The sequence below is a fragment of the Balaenoptera acutorostrata genome, chromosome 3 (assembly GCF_949987535.1).
Source record: "Balaenoptera acutorostrata chromosome 3, mBalAcu1.1, whole genome shotgun sequence".
Lineage (NCBI taxonomy): Eukaryota > Metazoa > Chordata > Mammalia > Artiodactyla > Balaenopteridae > Balaenoptera > Balaenoptera acutorostrata.
The window spans coordinates 84,206,857-84,223,705 of NC_080066.1; the positions used below are offsets into that span (position 1 = coordinate 84,206,857).

At 38.3% G+C, this 16,849-nt stretch overlaps 1 protein-coding gene across 5 annotated transcripts in view; it reads left to right on the plus strand.

Moving 5' to 3' along the window:
• The window catches only part of MYO5A (myosin VA), a 206,466-nt gene that overhangs the window by 102,853 nt on the left and 86,764 nt on the right, over positions 1–16,849 (plus strand). For all 5 annotated transcript variants that reach the window (XM_057542127.1, XM_007194894.2, XM_057542129.1 and 2 more), the window contains exons 9-11: positions 1,626–1,732; positions 13,276–13,541; positions 14,171–14,252. In XM_057542127.1, coding sequence (XP_057398110.1) covers positions 1,626–1,732; positions 13,276–13,541; positions 14,171–14,252 — 455 coding nt within the window. The remainder of the gene's footprint in view (positions 1–1,625; positions 1,733–13,275; positions 13,542–14,170; positions 14,253–16,849) is intronic.

Sequence of the window (16,849 nt, forward strand, 5' to 3'; positions counted from 1 at the left end):
GAGAAGCCAATGAGAAGCCCGCACACCGCAACGAAGAGTAGCCCCCGCTCGCCACAACTAGAGAAAGCCCATGCGCAGCAACAAAGACCCAATGCAGCCAAAAATAAAATAAATAAGTTTATTTTAAAAAAAAATACATTGAGGGCATCAGGGGATGTGGGACTGTTTACTTAAATTTTTACAAAATCTGAAAGCTAGAGCCAAATGAAATGGGTTTCTATACAAAAACTTATGTTTTATAGGATTTTTTTGTGTTTGTTTTTTCATTTTGGGTGTCTTTTTGTGGTTTGGAAATGTGATTGAGCTGGCTTGGTGACAAAACACTGTATTACATGTAGTTTATTCTGTTTCTGAAATAGCTCATGTCACTGTCTTGTTTCTGGATTAAAAAAAATATTGGATCTACATATAAATAAATTGACCTTTAGAAATGTAGTTATACAACTTTTAGTGTTGAATTATTTATTTAAAAGCGTCAGAATATGAATAATTCTAAAGTCATATATTGGTACTTTGAGGAGTAACCTGAGGTGAGTTAATGTAATTTAAAAGCATTGCTAATCAAAGTATTGTCCAGGACCACTATGGAGCTTGCAAAAATTTAGAATCTCAGACCCCGTCTCAGACCTACTAAACCAGAATCTGCATTTTAACCAGATCCACTGGTGATTCATAGGCATATTATAGTTTGAGAAACACTGCTTTACTTCCGGGGCTAACTCTGTTTGTAAATAGAAAATTGCAAATTTGAAAAAGCCATAATGCAGGAGAGGGCAGAAACAGTCCTTGTAAGATGAACTGTCAATTACTCTATATATAGTTACATATTTGTAAATCATTTTACTGTTTTTACTCGAATATAATTTATATGCAATATTCTGGAAAAATCTTACCTTATTGAAAAATGAAGCCCGAGCTGGTAAAATACCAAGGGCTGTCCGGCTTCCTCATCCTGCCTGATTCTTCAGGTCCTGCTCTAATGCTGCGTTTAGATACTCGCTCATCAGGCTGGGGTGCAACACCAGCCTGAGCACTTCTAATCTTGGGGTCTCTTTGACTTATAGTTGGTCTGTAGTTAGAAGAAGTAATTAAATAATCTGACTTAAAACAGCCTTATTGGGCTACGACTTGCATTTGGAGTAGAGATAAATAGAAAAGGTAATAATGTTAAGAGATACTTAAATTCAGTGTGTGGCAATGATGGTGATAGTTTGTTTAGCACCTACCATGTGTCACATAGTGTGTTAAGTTTACTATGTGCATTTTCTTATTTAATGTTTACAAACTCCCTTTGAGATAGTCCCTGTTGTCCCTGTATCTCAAATGAGAAAACAGAAGGATAGAAGGGTGAAGTTACCTGCCAATGTGAGATGTCAGGTCAGGAGCAGAGCCAGGCCTCAAGCTGAGGTCTGTCTCATTCCACAGCCCATGCTCTCAACCATAATGCTAAAGCGCATTATGTGTTAATGTCAACAAAGATGAAAGTGTTGTTAACTATGACACATTATAATGTGTACAACATCTGGCATTATTCAAGAGTTAAAGATGGGCTTAAAATTGTCTGCTATAATTGTTTAGTTCCTGTTCTGAAATTTATCACTTGTTCATTTACTCTGTTGTTTCAGGAATTAGTGAATCTTATCAGATGGGAATTTTCCGAATACTTGCTGGCATCCTTCACTTAGGCAATGTTGGATTTACGTCTCGAGATTCAGACAGCTGCACAATCCCTGTAAGTTCAGAGCAAGCTTCGTGTGAAGACAGTTGATTTATATTTTAGTTTGTTGATTCTTTATGGAAACAATGTGTTTGATGTCTCCCTATTAACTAATTAGTAACTATCAGAGAGGTAATTATCAGACAGATACACTATGCAGAGTAGAATCCTGAATTGTAAACAAAGAAATGTGGATTCAGATCCCTGGTGCACAGTGATTGGGGTGGGGGCGGGCTGCGGAGGGAGGGGAAGAGAGAACTTGGATATATGTCTGAGCCGTATAAACAGCAGTGGGAAATATTAGATGTGAAAGCTGGATTGGTGAGACTAGAGAGAAGGGCTCATTTGGCCCATGGCTCACATAGCAGAATTGGTAAGTTCATTTGTCTCCTCAGCTGTGGAAATGTAGTATGGTTTAAAAGTTACTGAAGAAACTGTTAAAAGTGGTTACTCCTGGGAAGAAGAATTAGATGGCTGGGGAGATAGGGCGTCTTCACTATGATTTACATATTCTTCTGCACATAGTGGTAACTACACACTGAGAATTAAAATTCAGTTCGTTTTTTTAAACTGTAACAAAACCTGACAGTCTCAGATTGTTCTCATTGGGCATTTGTGATTTGCGGTATTTTCTGATCACCACCATCAAAGATCACACACGTACATATACAGTATATATTTATTAGGTATTTTTAACTTTATTAAAATGGAGGCAGTTTTAATATAATTCTTTTTCCATCCTGCTCCCTCAAGGATTATAATAGGAAACAATTTTGAGATTTATGTTTCACTCTTCAGGCACCCAAGGTGATATTTGCAAATCTACATGTAGATTAATTCATGTGACTTAAATTTGGGTAAATTAGACTTTAGTTTTGAAATACATGTTTCAGTGTCTCTGCCTGGGTTCAATCCCAACTTTACTATTTACTCACTCTGTGTTTTGGGGTGAGTTGCTTAGCTTTTCTGAACCTCAGTTTCCTCATCTGTAAAATGAAAGAGACTTTCTTTTCTAGCAGTTTTGGACTGGTTGCTCTGATTGAGCTTCATGCTGGATAAATTATATTTTTAAATATTTTTAATAAATACATAAGAACTTCTCAGAGGCCATAAACTGAGTGAAAACAGGAACTCAGAGAATGAAGCAGAATCCTGAAGCTAAGACTCACCTGGAGGGCATTTGCTGAACCCAGTGACATTGAACTTTGGTTTTCATAGCCAAGTGGGGTGCAAAAGACAAAAAAACAAAGCCCAGGACTCGTATAAACATGGGAACAGGAAGGGAAACTTCTGGCTAAAGCTGAGACCCTAAATGAGGAACTTGCTCACCACACTCTCCAAGAGTACAAAGAAAAAGCAAGTCTCAAAGCTAATTGGAGGGGGAAAACATAGTTCCCTAAAAATTTATAACAATGAACTGACCCTCACACATACTTCTCAGTCTGATTTCATAGTTCCTGGATGGTCCTCAAAAGCTGCATACACAAAACTTAGTTTAAATTGGTCCTGGATTGGTAGTGCCCTGGATGCCTGACAGAAACAAATGCAAATCCACCTTCAATCCAGGACTCAACAGAGTCCCAGAAGAAAAGTTACAAGAAATATTGGCTCACAGTCAAAAATCTCAAATCCCATGATAAAACAAAATAGAGCTAGGTGAAACAACAGAGAGCAGAGTCAAACCTACTAATAATGCAGAAAGAAATTAACAGCATATTTGACACAACTGAGTAGGGAAGTGATGAGCTGGAAGACAGAAGTGAAGAAATGGTCCAAAATGCAAGATGGGCCCCACAGCTGGAGCCCTTAACAATAGTTAAAAGAGACGAAGGATGGAGTAATAAAATCTAATTTTAATATAATGAGAATTCCTAAGGGAGAGAAAGAAGAGAATAAGGCAGACATAATGTTTGAAGAGGTAATTACTAACAAATTTCAGAACTTGTGAAAATGACACTACACCACAGATTTGGAAAGGCCAAAAAAATCCCAGTTAGGATAAATAAAAAGAAATCCACACCTAGGCACACCGTAATGCTACCACAGGCGAAGAGAACAATCTTAAAACAGGAGAGAGATAAGACATACTACTCTTGAAGTAGCAATTAAACTGATAGCTCACTTCCCAACTGCAGTAATAGGAGCCAGAAAACAGTGGACTATCATCAGTGTTCCAGAGTAAATAACTCCTAACTTAGAACTGTATATCCAGTAAAGATATCTTTCTACAGTGAGGAAAAAAACAGAGGTGTTTTCAGACAAATAGAAAATTGTGAGAATTTGTCACCAATAGGCCCTCACTAAAGGAAATATTAAAAGACATAGTTTAGGCAGAAGGAAAGGGATCCCAGATACAAGATCTAAAATTCCAGAAGAAATGGTGAATCAATAAACTAGTAAAGGGCTTCCCTGGTGGCGCAGTGGTTGGGAATCTGCCTGCCAATGCAGGGGACAGAGGTTCGAGCCCTGGTCCGGGAAGATCCCACATGCCGCGGAGCAGCTAGGCCCATGAGCCACAACTACTGAAGCCCGTGCACCTAGAGCCCATGTTCCGCAACGGGAGAGGCCACCACAATGAGAGGCCCACGCACCATGGCAGGGAGTGGCCTCGGCTTGCCACAACTGGAGAGGGCCCACACGTAGCAGTGAAGACCCAACGCAGCCAAAAATAAATAAATGAATAAATAAATTTTTAAAAATAAAAAAATAAACTAGTAAAGTATGGGCAAATGTAGATAAAATTTGATTAATTAAAAGAATAATAATAATGACTAGTGTATTGGGCCACAAAATACTTATTCATTACAGAGGGAAAGGTAGTGGAGAAACCTGGCAGATATTCCCTTAACCAAGCAACCAGTCAGCATCACACGAGTTCTGATGCAGCACCCTGAGGAGGGTGCCACGTCACTTCATCACATTCCTGCCGAAAAGGCATGGCCCGAATCTGAGGCAACATCATACAGACCCAAACTGAGGGACATACTGTTCTTCTAAAATGTCAAGTTCTCAAAAGACAAAAATAAAGAGTGAAGAGCTATTCAAATTAAAGGTGATTAATGAAACAAGATGACTAAATTCAGTGTATAAAGCTAGATTGGATCCTGGACCATAGAAATGTGGCCCCCCCCAGCCCGCCCCCAGAGGACATTATTAGGTCAATCAGCAAAGTTTGAATTAGATCTGCCAGGCTAGGTAATAGGGTTGTATCATGGCTGATTTCCTGATTTTACTCACTATACTATAGTTATATAAGATAATGACTTTGGATTTTAGGAAATGCACAGTGAAATATTTAGAACCAAAAGGGCATCATGTTTGTAACATGCTCTCAAAAGGTTCTGAAAAAATAACATGTATGTATATGTACATGAAAGAGTGAGAAAGAAAGAGAATGATGCAAGCAAACTCGGTAAAATACTAATATTTAGGGAATCTGGGTAAAGGGAATTCTTAGTACTCTTCTTGCAACTTTTCTGTTAGTCTGAAATTAGTTCAAAATAAAAAGTTCAAAAAAAATAAAGTGAATCACCAGCCCCTCCTTCCCCCCTTTAACTAATGTAACTTAATGCTTCTATCATAAAAATGGAAACAGAAGGTAAACCTTTCAAACTAGTAGAGAGAAAAATTAACTGAAAAAAATAATCCAAACATAGCAAGAGAGGGAGAGAAAATTTTAGAAAAGGTGGGACAAGTAAAGGCACAAAATAAGGTAGAAATAATTATAAATGAACCAATGTTTCAGCTAATATGGATTGTCAGACTGGTTTTAGAATTCAGGTATGTACTTTTGAAAGACACATTCCTAAAACATAAGGGTACAGATAGTTCAAAAATAAAAGGTTTAGAAAACACACACCATAATAGCTAGAAAAAAACTGGCAGACCTATATTGATACTGGACAAAACAGACTTTGAGACCAAAAGCAATACTGGAGATACAGTCATTATGTATTCTTTTTTTAATTTAATTTTATTTATTTTTTTATACGGCAGGTCCTTATTAGTCATCAATTTTATACATATCACTGTATACATGTCAATCCCAATCTCCCAATTCATCATACCACCCCCCCTCCACCCCCCTGCCACTTTCCCCCCTTGGTGTCCATACGTTTGTTCTCTGCATCTGTGTCTCAATTTCTGCCTTGCAAACTGGTTCATCTGTACCATTTTTCTAGGTTCCACATATATGCGTTAACATATGATATTTGTTTTCCTCTTTCTGACTTACTTCACTCTGTATGACAGTCTCTAGATCCATCCACATCTCTACAAATGACCCAATTTCGTTCCTTTTTATGACTGAGTAATATTCCCTTGTATATATGTACCACATCTTCTTTATCCATTCATCTGTCAATGGGCATTTAGGTTGCTTCCATGTCCTGGCTATTGTAAATAGAGCTGCAATGAACATTGGGGTACATGTGTCTTTTTGAATTATGGTTTTCTCAGGGTATATGCCCAGTAGTGGGATTGCTGGGTCATATGGTAATTCTATTTTTAGTTTTTTAAGGAACTGTTCTCCATTGTAGCTGTATCAATTTACATTCCCACCAACTGTGCAAGAGGGTTCCCTTTTCCCCACACCCTCTCCAGCATTTGTTGTTTGTAGATTTTTTGATGATGCCCATTCTAACTGGTGTGAGGTGATACCTCATTGTAGATTTGATTTGCATTTATCTAATAATTAGTGATGTTGAGCAGCTTTTCATGTGCTTCTTGGCCATCTGTTTGTCTTCTTTGGAGAAATGTCTATTTAGGTCTTCTGCCCAATTTTGGATTGGGTTGTTTGTTTTTTTAATATTGAGCTGCGTGAGCTGTTTGTATATTTTGGAGATTAATCCTTTCTCCGTTGATTCGTTTGCAAATATTTTCTCCCATTCTGAGGGTTGTCTTTTGGTCTTGTTTGTAGTTTCCTTTGCTGTGCAAAAACTTTTAAGTTTCATTAGGTCCCATTTGTTTATTTTTGTTTTTATTTCCATTACTCTAGGAGGTGGACCAAAAAAGATCTTGCTGTAATTTATGTCAAAGAGTGTTCTTCCTATGTTTTCCTCTAAGAGTTTATAGTGTCTGGTCTTAGATTTAGATCTCTGATCCATTTTGAGTTTATTTTTGTGTATGGTATTAGGGAGTGTTCTAATTTCATTCTTTTACATGTAGCTGTCCAGTTTTCCCAGCACCACTTATTGAAGAGACTGTCTTTTCTCCATTGTATATCCTTGCCTCCTTTGTCATAGATTAGTTGACCATAGGTGCGTGGGTGTACCTCTGGGCTTTCTATCCTGTTACATTGATCTATATTTCTGTTTTTGTGCCAGTACCATATTATCTTGATTACTGTAGCTTTGTAGTACAGTCTGAAGTCCGGGAGCCTGATTCCTCCAGCTCTGTTTTTTTTCCTCAAGACCGCATTGCCTATTCGGGGTCTTTTGTGTCTCCATACAAATTTTAAGATTTTTTGTTCTAGTTCTGTAAAAAACGTCATTGGTAATTTGATGGGGATTGCACTGAATCTGTAGATCGCTTTGGGTAGTATAGTCATTTTCACAATATTGATTCTTCCAATCCAAGAACATGGTATATCTCTCCATCTGTTGGTATCATCTTTAATTTCTTTCATCAGTGTCTTATAATTTTCTGCATACAGGTCTTTTGTCTCCCTAGGTAGGTTTATTCCTATGTATTCTATTCTTTTTGTTACAAATGGGAGTGTTTCCTTAATTTCTCTTTCATATTTTTCATCATTAGTGTATAGGAATGCAAGAGATTTCTGTGCACTAATTTTGTATCCTGCAACTTTACCAAATTCATTGATTAGCTCTAGTAGTTTTCTGGTGGCATCTTTTTCTCTATGTATAGTATCATGTCATCTGCAAACAGTGACAGTTTTACATCTTCTTTTCCAATTTGTATTCCTTTTATTTCTTTTTCTTCTCTGATTGCCATGGCTAGGACTTCCAGAACTATGTTGAATAATAGTGGTGAGAGTGGACATCTATGTCTTGTTCCTGATCATAGAGGAAATGCTTTCAGTTTTTCACCATTGAGAATGATGTTGGCTGTGGGTTTGTCATAGATGGGCTTTATTATGTTGAGGTAGTTTCCCGCTATGGCTACTTTCTGCAGGGTTTTTATCATAAATGGGTGTTGAATTTTGTTGAAAGCTTTCTCTGCATCTATTGAGATGATCATATGGTTTTTATTCGTCAATTTGTTAATATGGTTTATCACATTGATTTATTTGTGTATACTGAAGAATCCTTGCATCCCTGGGATAAATCCCACTTGATCATGGTGTGTGATCCTTTTAATGTGTTGTTGGATTCTGTTTGCTAGTGTTTTGTTGAGGATTTTTGCATCTATATTCATCAGTGATATTGGTCTGTAATTTTCTTTTTTTGTAGTATCTTTGTCTGGTTTTGGTATCAGGGTGATGGTGGCCTCGTAGAATGAGTTTGGGAGTGTTCCTTCCTCCACAATTTTTTGGAAGAGTTTGGGAAGGATGGGTGTTAGCTCTTCTCTAAATGTCTGATAGAATTCACCTTTGAAGCCATCTGGTCCTGGACTTTTGTTTGTTGGAAGATTTTTTTTTTTTTAACTTTGAGTTTATTTATTTATTTATTTATTTATGGCTGTGTTGGGCCTTCATTTCTGTGCAAGGGCTTTCTCTAGTTGCAGCAAGTGGGGGCCACTCTTCATCGTGGTGCGCGGGCCTCTCATTATCGCGGCCTATCTTGTTGCGGAGCACAGGCTCCAGACGCGCAGGCTCAGTAATTGTGGCTCACGGGCCCAGCCGCTCCGTGGCATGTGGGATCCTCCCAGACCAGGGCTCAAACCCATGTCCCCTGCATTGGCAGGCAGACTCTCAACCACTGTGCCACCAGGGAAGCCCTGTTGGAAGATTTTTAATCACAATTTCAATTTCATTACTTGTGATTGTCTGTTCATATTTTCTGTTTCTTCCTGGTTCAGTCTTGGAAGGTTATACCTTTCTAAGAATTTGTCCATTTCTTCCAGGTTGTCCATTTTATTGGCATAGAGTTGCTTATAGTAGTCTCTTAGGATGCTTTGTATTTCTGCGGTGTCTGTTGTGACTTCTCCTTTTTCATTTCTAATTTTATTGATTTGAGTCCTCTTCCTCTTTTTCTTGATGAGTCTGGCTAATGGTTTATCAATTTTGTTTATCTTCTCAAAGAACCAGCTTTTAGTTTTATTAATCTTTGCTATAGTTTGCTTTGTTTCTATTTCATTTATTTCTGCTCTGATCTTTATGATTTCTTTCCTTCTGCTAACTTTGGGTTTTGTTTGTTGTTCTTTCTCTAGTTCCTTTAGGTGTAAGGTTAGATTGTTTACTTGAGATTGTTGTTTCTTGAGTTAGGATTGTATTGCTATAAACTTCCCTCTTAGAACTGCTTTTGCTGCATCCCATACGTTTTGGATCGTCGTGTTTTCGTTGTCATTTGTCTCTAGGTATTTTTTGATTTCCTCTTTGAATTCTTCAGTGATCTCTTGGTTATTTAGTAAAGTATTGTTTAGCCTCCACATGTTTGTGTTTTTGACGTTCTTTTCCGTGTAATTGATTTGTAATCTCATAGCGTTGTGGTCAGAAAAGATGCTTGATGTGATTTCAGTTTTCTTAAATTTACTGAGGCTTGACTAGTGACCCAAGATGTGATCAATCCTGGAGAATGTTCCGTGCGCACTTGAGAAGAACGTGTAATCTGCCGTTTTTGGATGGAATGTCCTATAAATATCAATTAAATCTATCTGGTCTATTGTGTCATTTAAAGCTTCTTTTTCCTTATTTTCATTTTGGATGATCTGTCCATCAGTGTAAGTGAGGTGTTAAAGTCCCCCAGTATTATTGTGTTACTGTCGATTTCCTCTTTTATAGCTGTTAGCAGTTGCCTTATGTATTGAGGTGCTCCTATGTTGGGTGCATATATATTTATAATTGTTATATCTTCTTCTTGGATTGATCCCTTGATCATTATGTAGTGTCCTTCCCTGTCTCTTGTAACATTCTTTATTTTAAAGTCTGTTTTATCTGATATGAGTATCGCTACTCCACCTTTCTTTTGATTTACGTTTGCATGGAATATCTTTTTCCATCCCCTCACTTTCAGTCTGTATGTGTCCCTAGGTCTGAAGTGGGTCTCTTGTAGACAGCATATATATGGGTCTTGTTTATGTATCCATTCAGCAAGCCTGTGTCTTTTGGTTGGAGCATTTAATCCATTCACGTTTAAGGTAATTATCAATATGTATGTTCCTATTACCATTTTCTTAATTGTTTTGTGTTTGTTTTTGTAGGTCCTTTTCTTCTCTTGTGTTTTCCACTTAGAGAAGTTCCTTTAGCATTTGTTGTAGAGCTGGTTTGGTGGTTGATGAATTCTCTTAGCTTTTGCTTGTCTGTAAAGCTTTTGATTTCTCCATCGAATCTGAATGAGATCCTTGCTGGGTAGAGTAATGTTGGTTGTAGTTTCTTCCCTTTCATCACTTTAAATATGTCATGCCACTCCATTCTGGCTTGTAGAGTTTCTGCTGAGAAATCAGCTGTTAACCTTATGGGAGTTCCCTTGTATGTTATTTGTCGGTTTTCCCTTGCTGCTTTCCATAATTTTTCTTTGTCTTTAATTTTTGCCAATTTGATTACTATGTGTCTCGGCATGTTTCTCCTTGGGTTTATCCTGTATGGGACTCTCTGTGCTTCCTGGACTTGGGTGGCTATTTCCTTTCCCATGTTAGGGAAATTTTTGACTATAATCTCTTCAAATATTTTCTCAGGTCCTTTCTCTCTCTCTTCCCCTTTTGGGACCCCTATAATGCGAATGTTGTTGCGTTTAATGTTATCCCATAGGTCTCTTAGGCTGTCTTCATTTCTTTTCATTCTTTTTTCTTGATTCTGTTCTGCAGCAGTGAATTCCACCATTCTGTCCTCCAGGTCACTTATCCGTTCTTCTGCCTCAGTTATTCTGCTATTGATTCCTTCTAGTGTAGTTTTCATTTCAGTTCTTGTATTGTTCATCTCTGTTTGTTTGTTCTTTAATTATTCTAGGTCTTTGTTAAACATTTCTTGCATCTTCTCGATCTTTGCCTCCATTCTTTTTCCGAGGTCCTGGATCATCTTCACTATCATTATTATTATTTTTTTTTCTTAACATCTTTATTAGAGTATAATTGCTTTACAATGGTGTGTCAGTTTCTGCTTTATAACAAAGTGAATCAGTTATACATATACATATGTCCCCATATTTCTTCCCTCTTGCATCTCCCTCCCTCCCACCCTCCTTATCCCACCCCTCTAGGTGGTCACAAAGCACTGAGCTGATCACCCTGTGCTATGCAGCTGCTTCCCACTACCTATCTATTTTACGTTTGGTAGTGTATATATGTCCATGTCAGTCTCTCACTTTGTCCCAGCTTACCCTTCCCCCTCCCCGTATCCTCAAGTCCATTCTCTAGTAGGTCTGCATCTTTATTCCTGTCTTACCCCTAGGTTCTTCTGACCATTTTCTCTTTTTTTGTTTTTTGTTTTTTTAGATTCCATATATATGTGTTAGTGTACGGTATTTGTTTTTCTCTTTCTGACTTACTTCTCTCTGTATGACAGTCTCTAGGTCCATCCACTTCACTGCAAATAACTCAGTTTCGTTCCTTTTTATGGCTGAGTAATATTCCATTGTATATAGATGCCACATCCCTGCATAGCACAGGGAGATCAGCTCGGTGCTTTGTGACCACCTAGAGGGGTGGGATAGGGAGGGTGGGGTGGAGGGAGATGCAAGAGGGAAGAGATATGGGGACATGTGTTTATGTATAGCTGATTAACTTTGTTATAAAGCAGAAACTGACACACCATTGTAAAGCAATTATAGTCTAATAAAGATGTTAAAGAAAAAAAAAAGACAAATCTATCATAGTGGGATATTACTGACTTCTCTAAATTATTGATAGGTAAAGAAGTCCCCAAATTAGTTAAGTTATAGAAAATTTGAACAAAACAGTTAACAACGTTGATCTAATAGAACAATATGGTAATGCCATTCAAATAGAATGTTTAGAGAGTGCTGATCTGCTTTTAAATGATGTCACACCATTCATATATGTAAATGAATGAAATAAGCTGCTTATTTAAGGGAGTTGATCCATGTTGTTGGTAATGGTGCTGATTTGTATCTGAAGTGATTACTTGGGAGGAGGGGAGATGAAAGAAGGAAGGGACTGCTTCAGTGGGAAGGGTCAGGGGATGAGGGTGTCAGTAGACCCAGGTTCTAATGGTAATTCTGACATAAACTTGTTGTGTGATTTTTTAAAAAAATATTTATTTATTTGGCTGTGCCACGTCTTAGTTGTGGCATGTGGTATCTGTACTTGCGGCAAGCGAACTCTTAGTTGCCGCATGTGGGGTCTAGTTCCCTGACTAGGGATCGAACCTGAGCCTCCTGCATTGGGAGCATGGAGCCTTAGCCACTGGACCACCAGGGAAGTCCCTGGTTGTGTAACAAACTGTTCTCTTGGATCTTATTTCCTCATTTTTAAATTAGAGATAACAGTGTTCACCCTACCTATTCCCCAGGAATGTTATCAGATGCAGTTGAAACGTGTGAGTGAAGATGTTGAAAAATACAGTGCATTAACATGGGTTAAATTAAACAAGTATTTATTGAATGCCTACTCATGCAAAGCCTATGGAAGACAGCTGTAGGAAATACAGGGATCCCTGTAGGTGATACAGGGGATGCTTAGATTAGAGATTCTAGTCTAAGAAGTCACCCAAATAACCATCAGGTTGTCTGTTTATAACCCTTCAGTACCCCACCCGCCACGGGCCCCCATTGCTCTTAGCGGAAAGACCAGCCATAGTATAGCCTCTGGCTTCATCTCATACATTTTCTCCCTCACTCAGCTTCAATCCCTCACATCTTTGGTTTCCCTCCCACCACAGGACTTTTATACCAGATGTCCCCTCATCTTGGAAGACCCTTTCACCAAGTTAACACCCTCTCATCCTTCATATCTCAGCTCCATTTCTCAAGGCCCTGTCTCCTGCCTCCATCAATAGGGCATTCTCCTTTCACATGGCATCTTAGTATAGTGTCCTCCTTTGTAGTAATTTTAATTTTAAGGAGCAATCATTTAGTTAACACCTATTTCCCCTAGTGACTGTAAGTTCTAGGAGGACAGTGTACATGTCTGTTTTTGTTTGCTGGCATATAATAGACGCTCATTAAACATTTGTAGACAAGCTGACTCACTTTCTGACTGACTGACTGAATGAATGAATGTGCCTGAAGAGAAATCCAAACAAGTACTCTCAGGAAACAAAGGAAGAGGTAATTTTAAAAATGAGCCCTAGAAGAGATTACAAAATGCTGCCTAGATGCTGGTTTGATGGATGATTGTGATTATCACTAATCAGCTTCAAGTGATCTTGGTGTTTGTTATAACAAAGAAATTGCTGGGTTTTAATTGTTACCTCTTTTTAGTATTTTTTAGTAAATTTTTGCTTAATTGATCTGGTCCTAGAAAATAACCCATTCTTTTGGCAGCCCAAGCATGAACCTCTCAGCATCTTCTGTGACCTCATGGCTGTGGACTTTGAGGAGATGTGTCACTGGCTCTGCCATCGGAAGCTGGCTACTGCCACGGAGACATACATCAAGCCCATCTCCAAGCTGCAGGCCACGAATGCCCGTGATGCATTGGCCAAGCACATCTATGCCAAGCTCTTTAACTGGATTGTAGATCATGTCAATCAGGTTCTCCATTCTGCTGTCAAACAGCACTCTTTTATCGGTGTGCTGGACATTTATGGGTAAGTGTATTTGGCTTAGTGGTCTGACCGTTTCTTTCTAGAGACTATCTAGTAACTCTAAGTGGGTATTTGATTATGTTTCCTACTGGTGAGGAGAAGGGAAAATTAGAAGAGAATTTTTAAAAGTCTAATTTCATTTGCTAGTTTGCCTTCTCTGGGTACCTTTCTTTAATGTTAAAACCCTTCCTGTACATTTGCACTTTACGATGCATGTTTCATTATCTGGTTCAGTTTTTCAAAAGAGTGTATGAAATTTCTGTTCCCCGTTCCTTTCTATGTGTATATAGACACTGTGCATCTGTGACCTGACAAGAGCAATGGCTTTATCGTAATTCTGATTATTCCCTACTTGAGGATGAATATGCTGTCCAAAGCATATACTGTTAGACACATCCGTAGGCTGCAGCCTTTAAAAAATCTCTCTGCCACCTGGCTGATGCTTATCTCCTGGGTACATATTTCATGTTACTGAGTTACAAACCCTTATTTATCTTCACTGATGTGGAAAGAAAATTTCACAGTGTTGGGGAATTTCCTATTTCTTTCTTTCTGATTTTCACATTTTGAATATTTTTTTAAAGTTATTTGTTCCTTTTTCTCCTCCTCCCATATTACTTTTGGTTTTACAGATTTGAAACATTTGAGATAAATAGTTTTGAGCAGTTCTGCATAAATTATGCAAATGAAAAACTACAGCAACAATTCAATATGGTAAGAATTTTCTTGCTTGAATAATATTCTACCAAAAATTATTCTCTCGAATTCCTAGTATGTGTTTAAAGTTTGGTTCCAGAAATGAAGTTGTGAATTACAATTATTATCTATGGTTTAAAACAGCTAAACTGCTGAGGAATTTAGGATTAGTAAATGCTGCAACCTTGGAAAGATGTTTATGGTCCAGATTGGATTCAAGGTCATCCTTGGATTGCTGTCTGAGAATAGTGAAAACTTGATCCAAATAAATTGAGAGAGGGAAGCCGAAAGTGTGTTAAGTAGTAATATAGGGGGTGTAAAACTTTGATCCCAGGGATATCCTTCAGTTGGTCGTTCCTGAGGCTAACTATATGTGGAGTTATGACTATCTTAACTATTACTTACTGTATTAGCGAGTGGTCAGAACAAGAAAGCCAGGACGTATTCTCTTTTCTACATATATATCAAGAAATCAATAGATAATGTTTCAAATGAATAAATTAAAAAAATAGCTGGTAAGCATATTCTTTAGAGGTAAATATCAGAAGAAATAGCTGAGGGAGTTAAAAATGGTCACTTCCAGGGGATGAGACTGGGGTTGTGGGGGGAATAGGTCACAGGATTGTTGCTTGTCATCATAAAACCTTTAAACGATTTGATTTTCAAAAAATATTGCATGTACTTTGATAAAAATTTGGACCACCTTTATTTAGCAAATTAAGCTACTTAGTACAGTGAAATAATGTAGAGGTGATCTTAAAATCTTAGGCTTATGACTGTTTCTACAAGAATATGACTGGCGTATTTTGCATCTCTGCATAAGGAACATTAATAAAAACCTATCAGAGACTAAATTGAGCTTTATTTTTTCTCAAGGTTTTCCTGAGTTTCTTAATATTTTAATCAATGGCACAGCCTTCTGTTCTTTCCCAGTATATTTTGGCACAAGGTGACTGGAAGTATAAGGGACCAGTGCCAGCCTTATTAAGCACTGGCTAATTTGTTTATTTCTCAAGGACCTCATGTCTCCGCATGTGTGTTTCTGACTCTCTCCTTTCTCTTTCCCTCTTTCTGTTTCTATCCATCTGTTTCTCCTCTCTCTCTCTCTCTCTCTCTCTCTCTCTCTCTCACACACACACACACACACACACACACTGCATCTTAGCCTCTCTCTGCACAACTGCTCCAATCCCTCTTATCAGATGGCATATATTTTTCTTCTGTTCCGTATATATTTTGTCAAGGTTTCTGCTTCCTCACTCACCTCACACTTCCTGTGAACCAAACAGTGGTTGGAATGCTCCCATCCTCTTAACCTGTTTAACTCTCATTCATCTTGACTTCTTTCAGCATCAGCTTCCACTGTTAATTGCCTCTTTCCTAGTTCTTATACCTGAGAAAGAGAATTTGATTAACCCAGTTCATTCGTTCATCAGAGATCTCTGGCACTTGACTAGCTGTGACTAGGAGCATGGGTTCTCACAGTAAAGAATTTGGTGCTTAGGGCTGCTCCCTCAGCAGGGGCTGTGGGTAGGGCAGTGGGCAGGAGAAACATGGTGATTGGCAGGTTTAGTGCTTGGAGGCATTACCTTATCCACCAAGGATATCTTGCCATATTGAACCTCATGCCCACCTGTCATTTTGGTGATTGAGAATCGAAAATTTTTGAGGCCCCATGGATTTTGCCAAACTAAACATAGAGACTTGTATGAGAAACAGGCTCTAAAGTTTGGAGCAGTGTTTTTGTTGTCAATGTGGAAACTGCACTGCATGTAAATTAATGAATTAAAAAAAAGATAGGGCTCATTGTTTTGGAAATTATTGGTACCATCAGACAGGGCATCTTGCTGGCACATGGTGCCCTATTTGCCTTCTCATTAATCAAAAGAACAGAAGAAATTTGCTTTCTAATTAACATGACATAAATATTCATATGGATGACAGGTTTGGTTGTTGTTGTTTTTTTTTAACAAGCTTTTGCAGCTGGTTAGACTATAAATGCTGTAATTGAGCCAAGAGCAGCATTATAATAAGTGTAGAATAAAGTGGAAAAGTTCCAGGTGCGTGAGGAGAGTTAAGCATCAGAAATCTTGGTAACCCCTAAGTTTCATGGGGTTTTGGGTTCTAGGAAATATATGTTGTCTGGTAATAGCCACAGACGGCTTATCTTCCCAGAAAAGTTGCAAGATGTGTGAGATGAACCAAGGTGACAAAGGAGGCAAGAAAGAAAGTAGAACCCTCCAAGAACAAATGAGTAGAGGTCATTAGCATCTGTAGAGACTAGAATTTATGGGTTGGTTTCATTGGCTGTGCAGCTTGAAGCAGGAGCTGCAGCAGTGGTTGGATTGCCCTTCCCTCCTGGACCAACTTAACTTACCTTTCACTGAAGAACTCAGATCACGCAGCCCTTCCTCAAGGAAGCCTTCCCTTGCCACCCTGTATCCAAACTGGATAAGGACTCCTGCTCTCATAGCTCGCCATTATTTTCCTCTGGAACATTATTACAATTTGTAATTATATTTCTTGTGATTACTTGATTTCTGTTTCTCCCACTAGTCTTCGAAGTCCATGAGGGCAGAGCCCATGTCTGTTTTGCTAATGGTTTGCGGTGACTG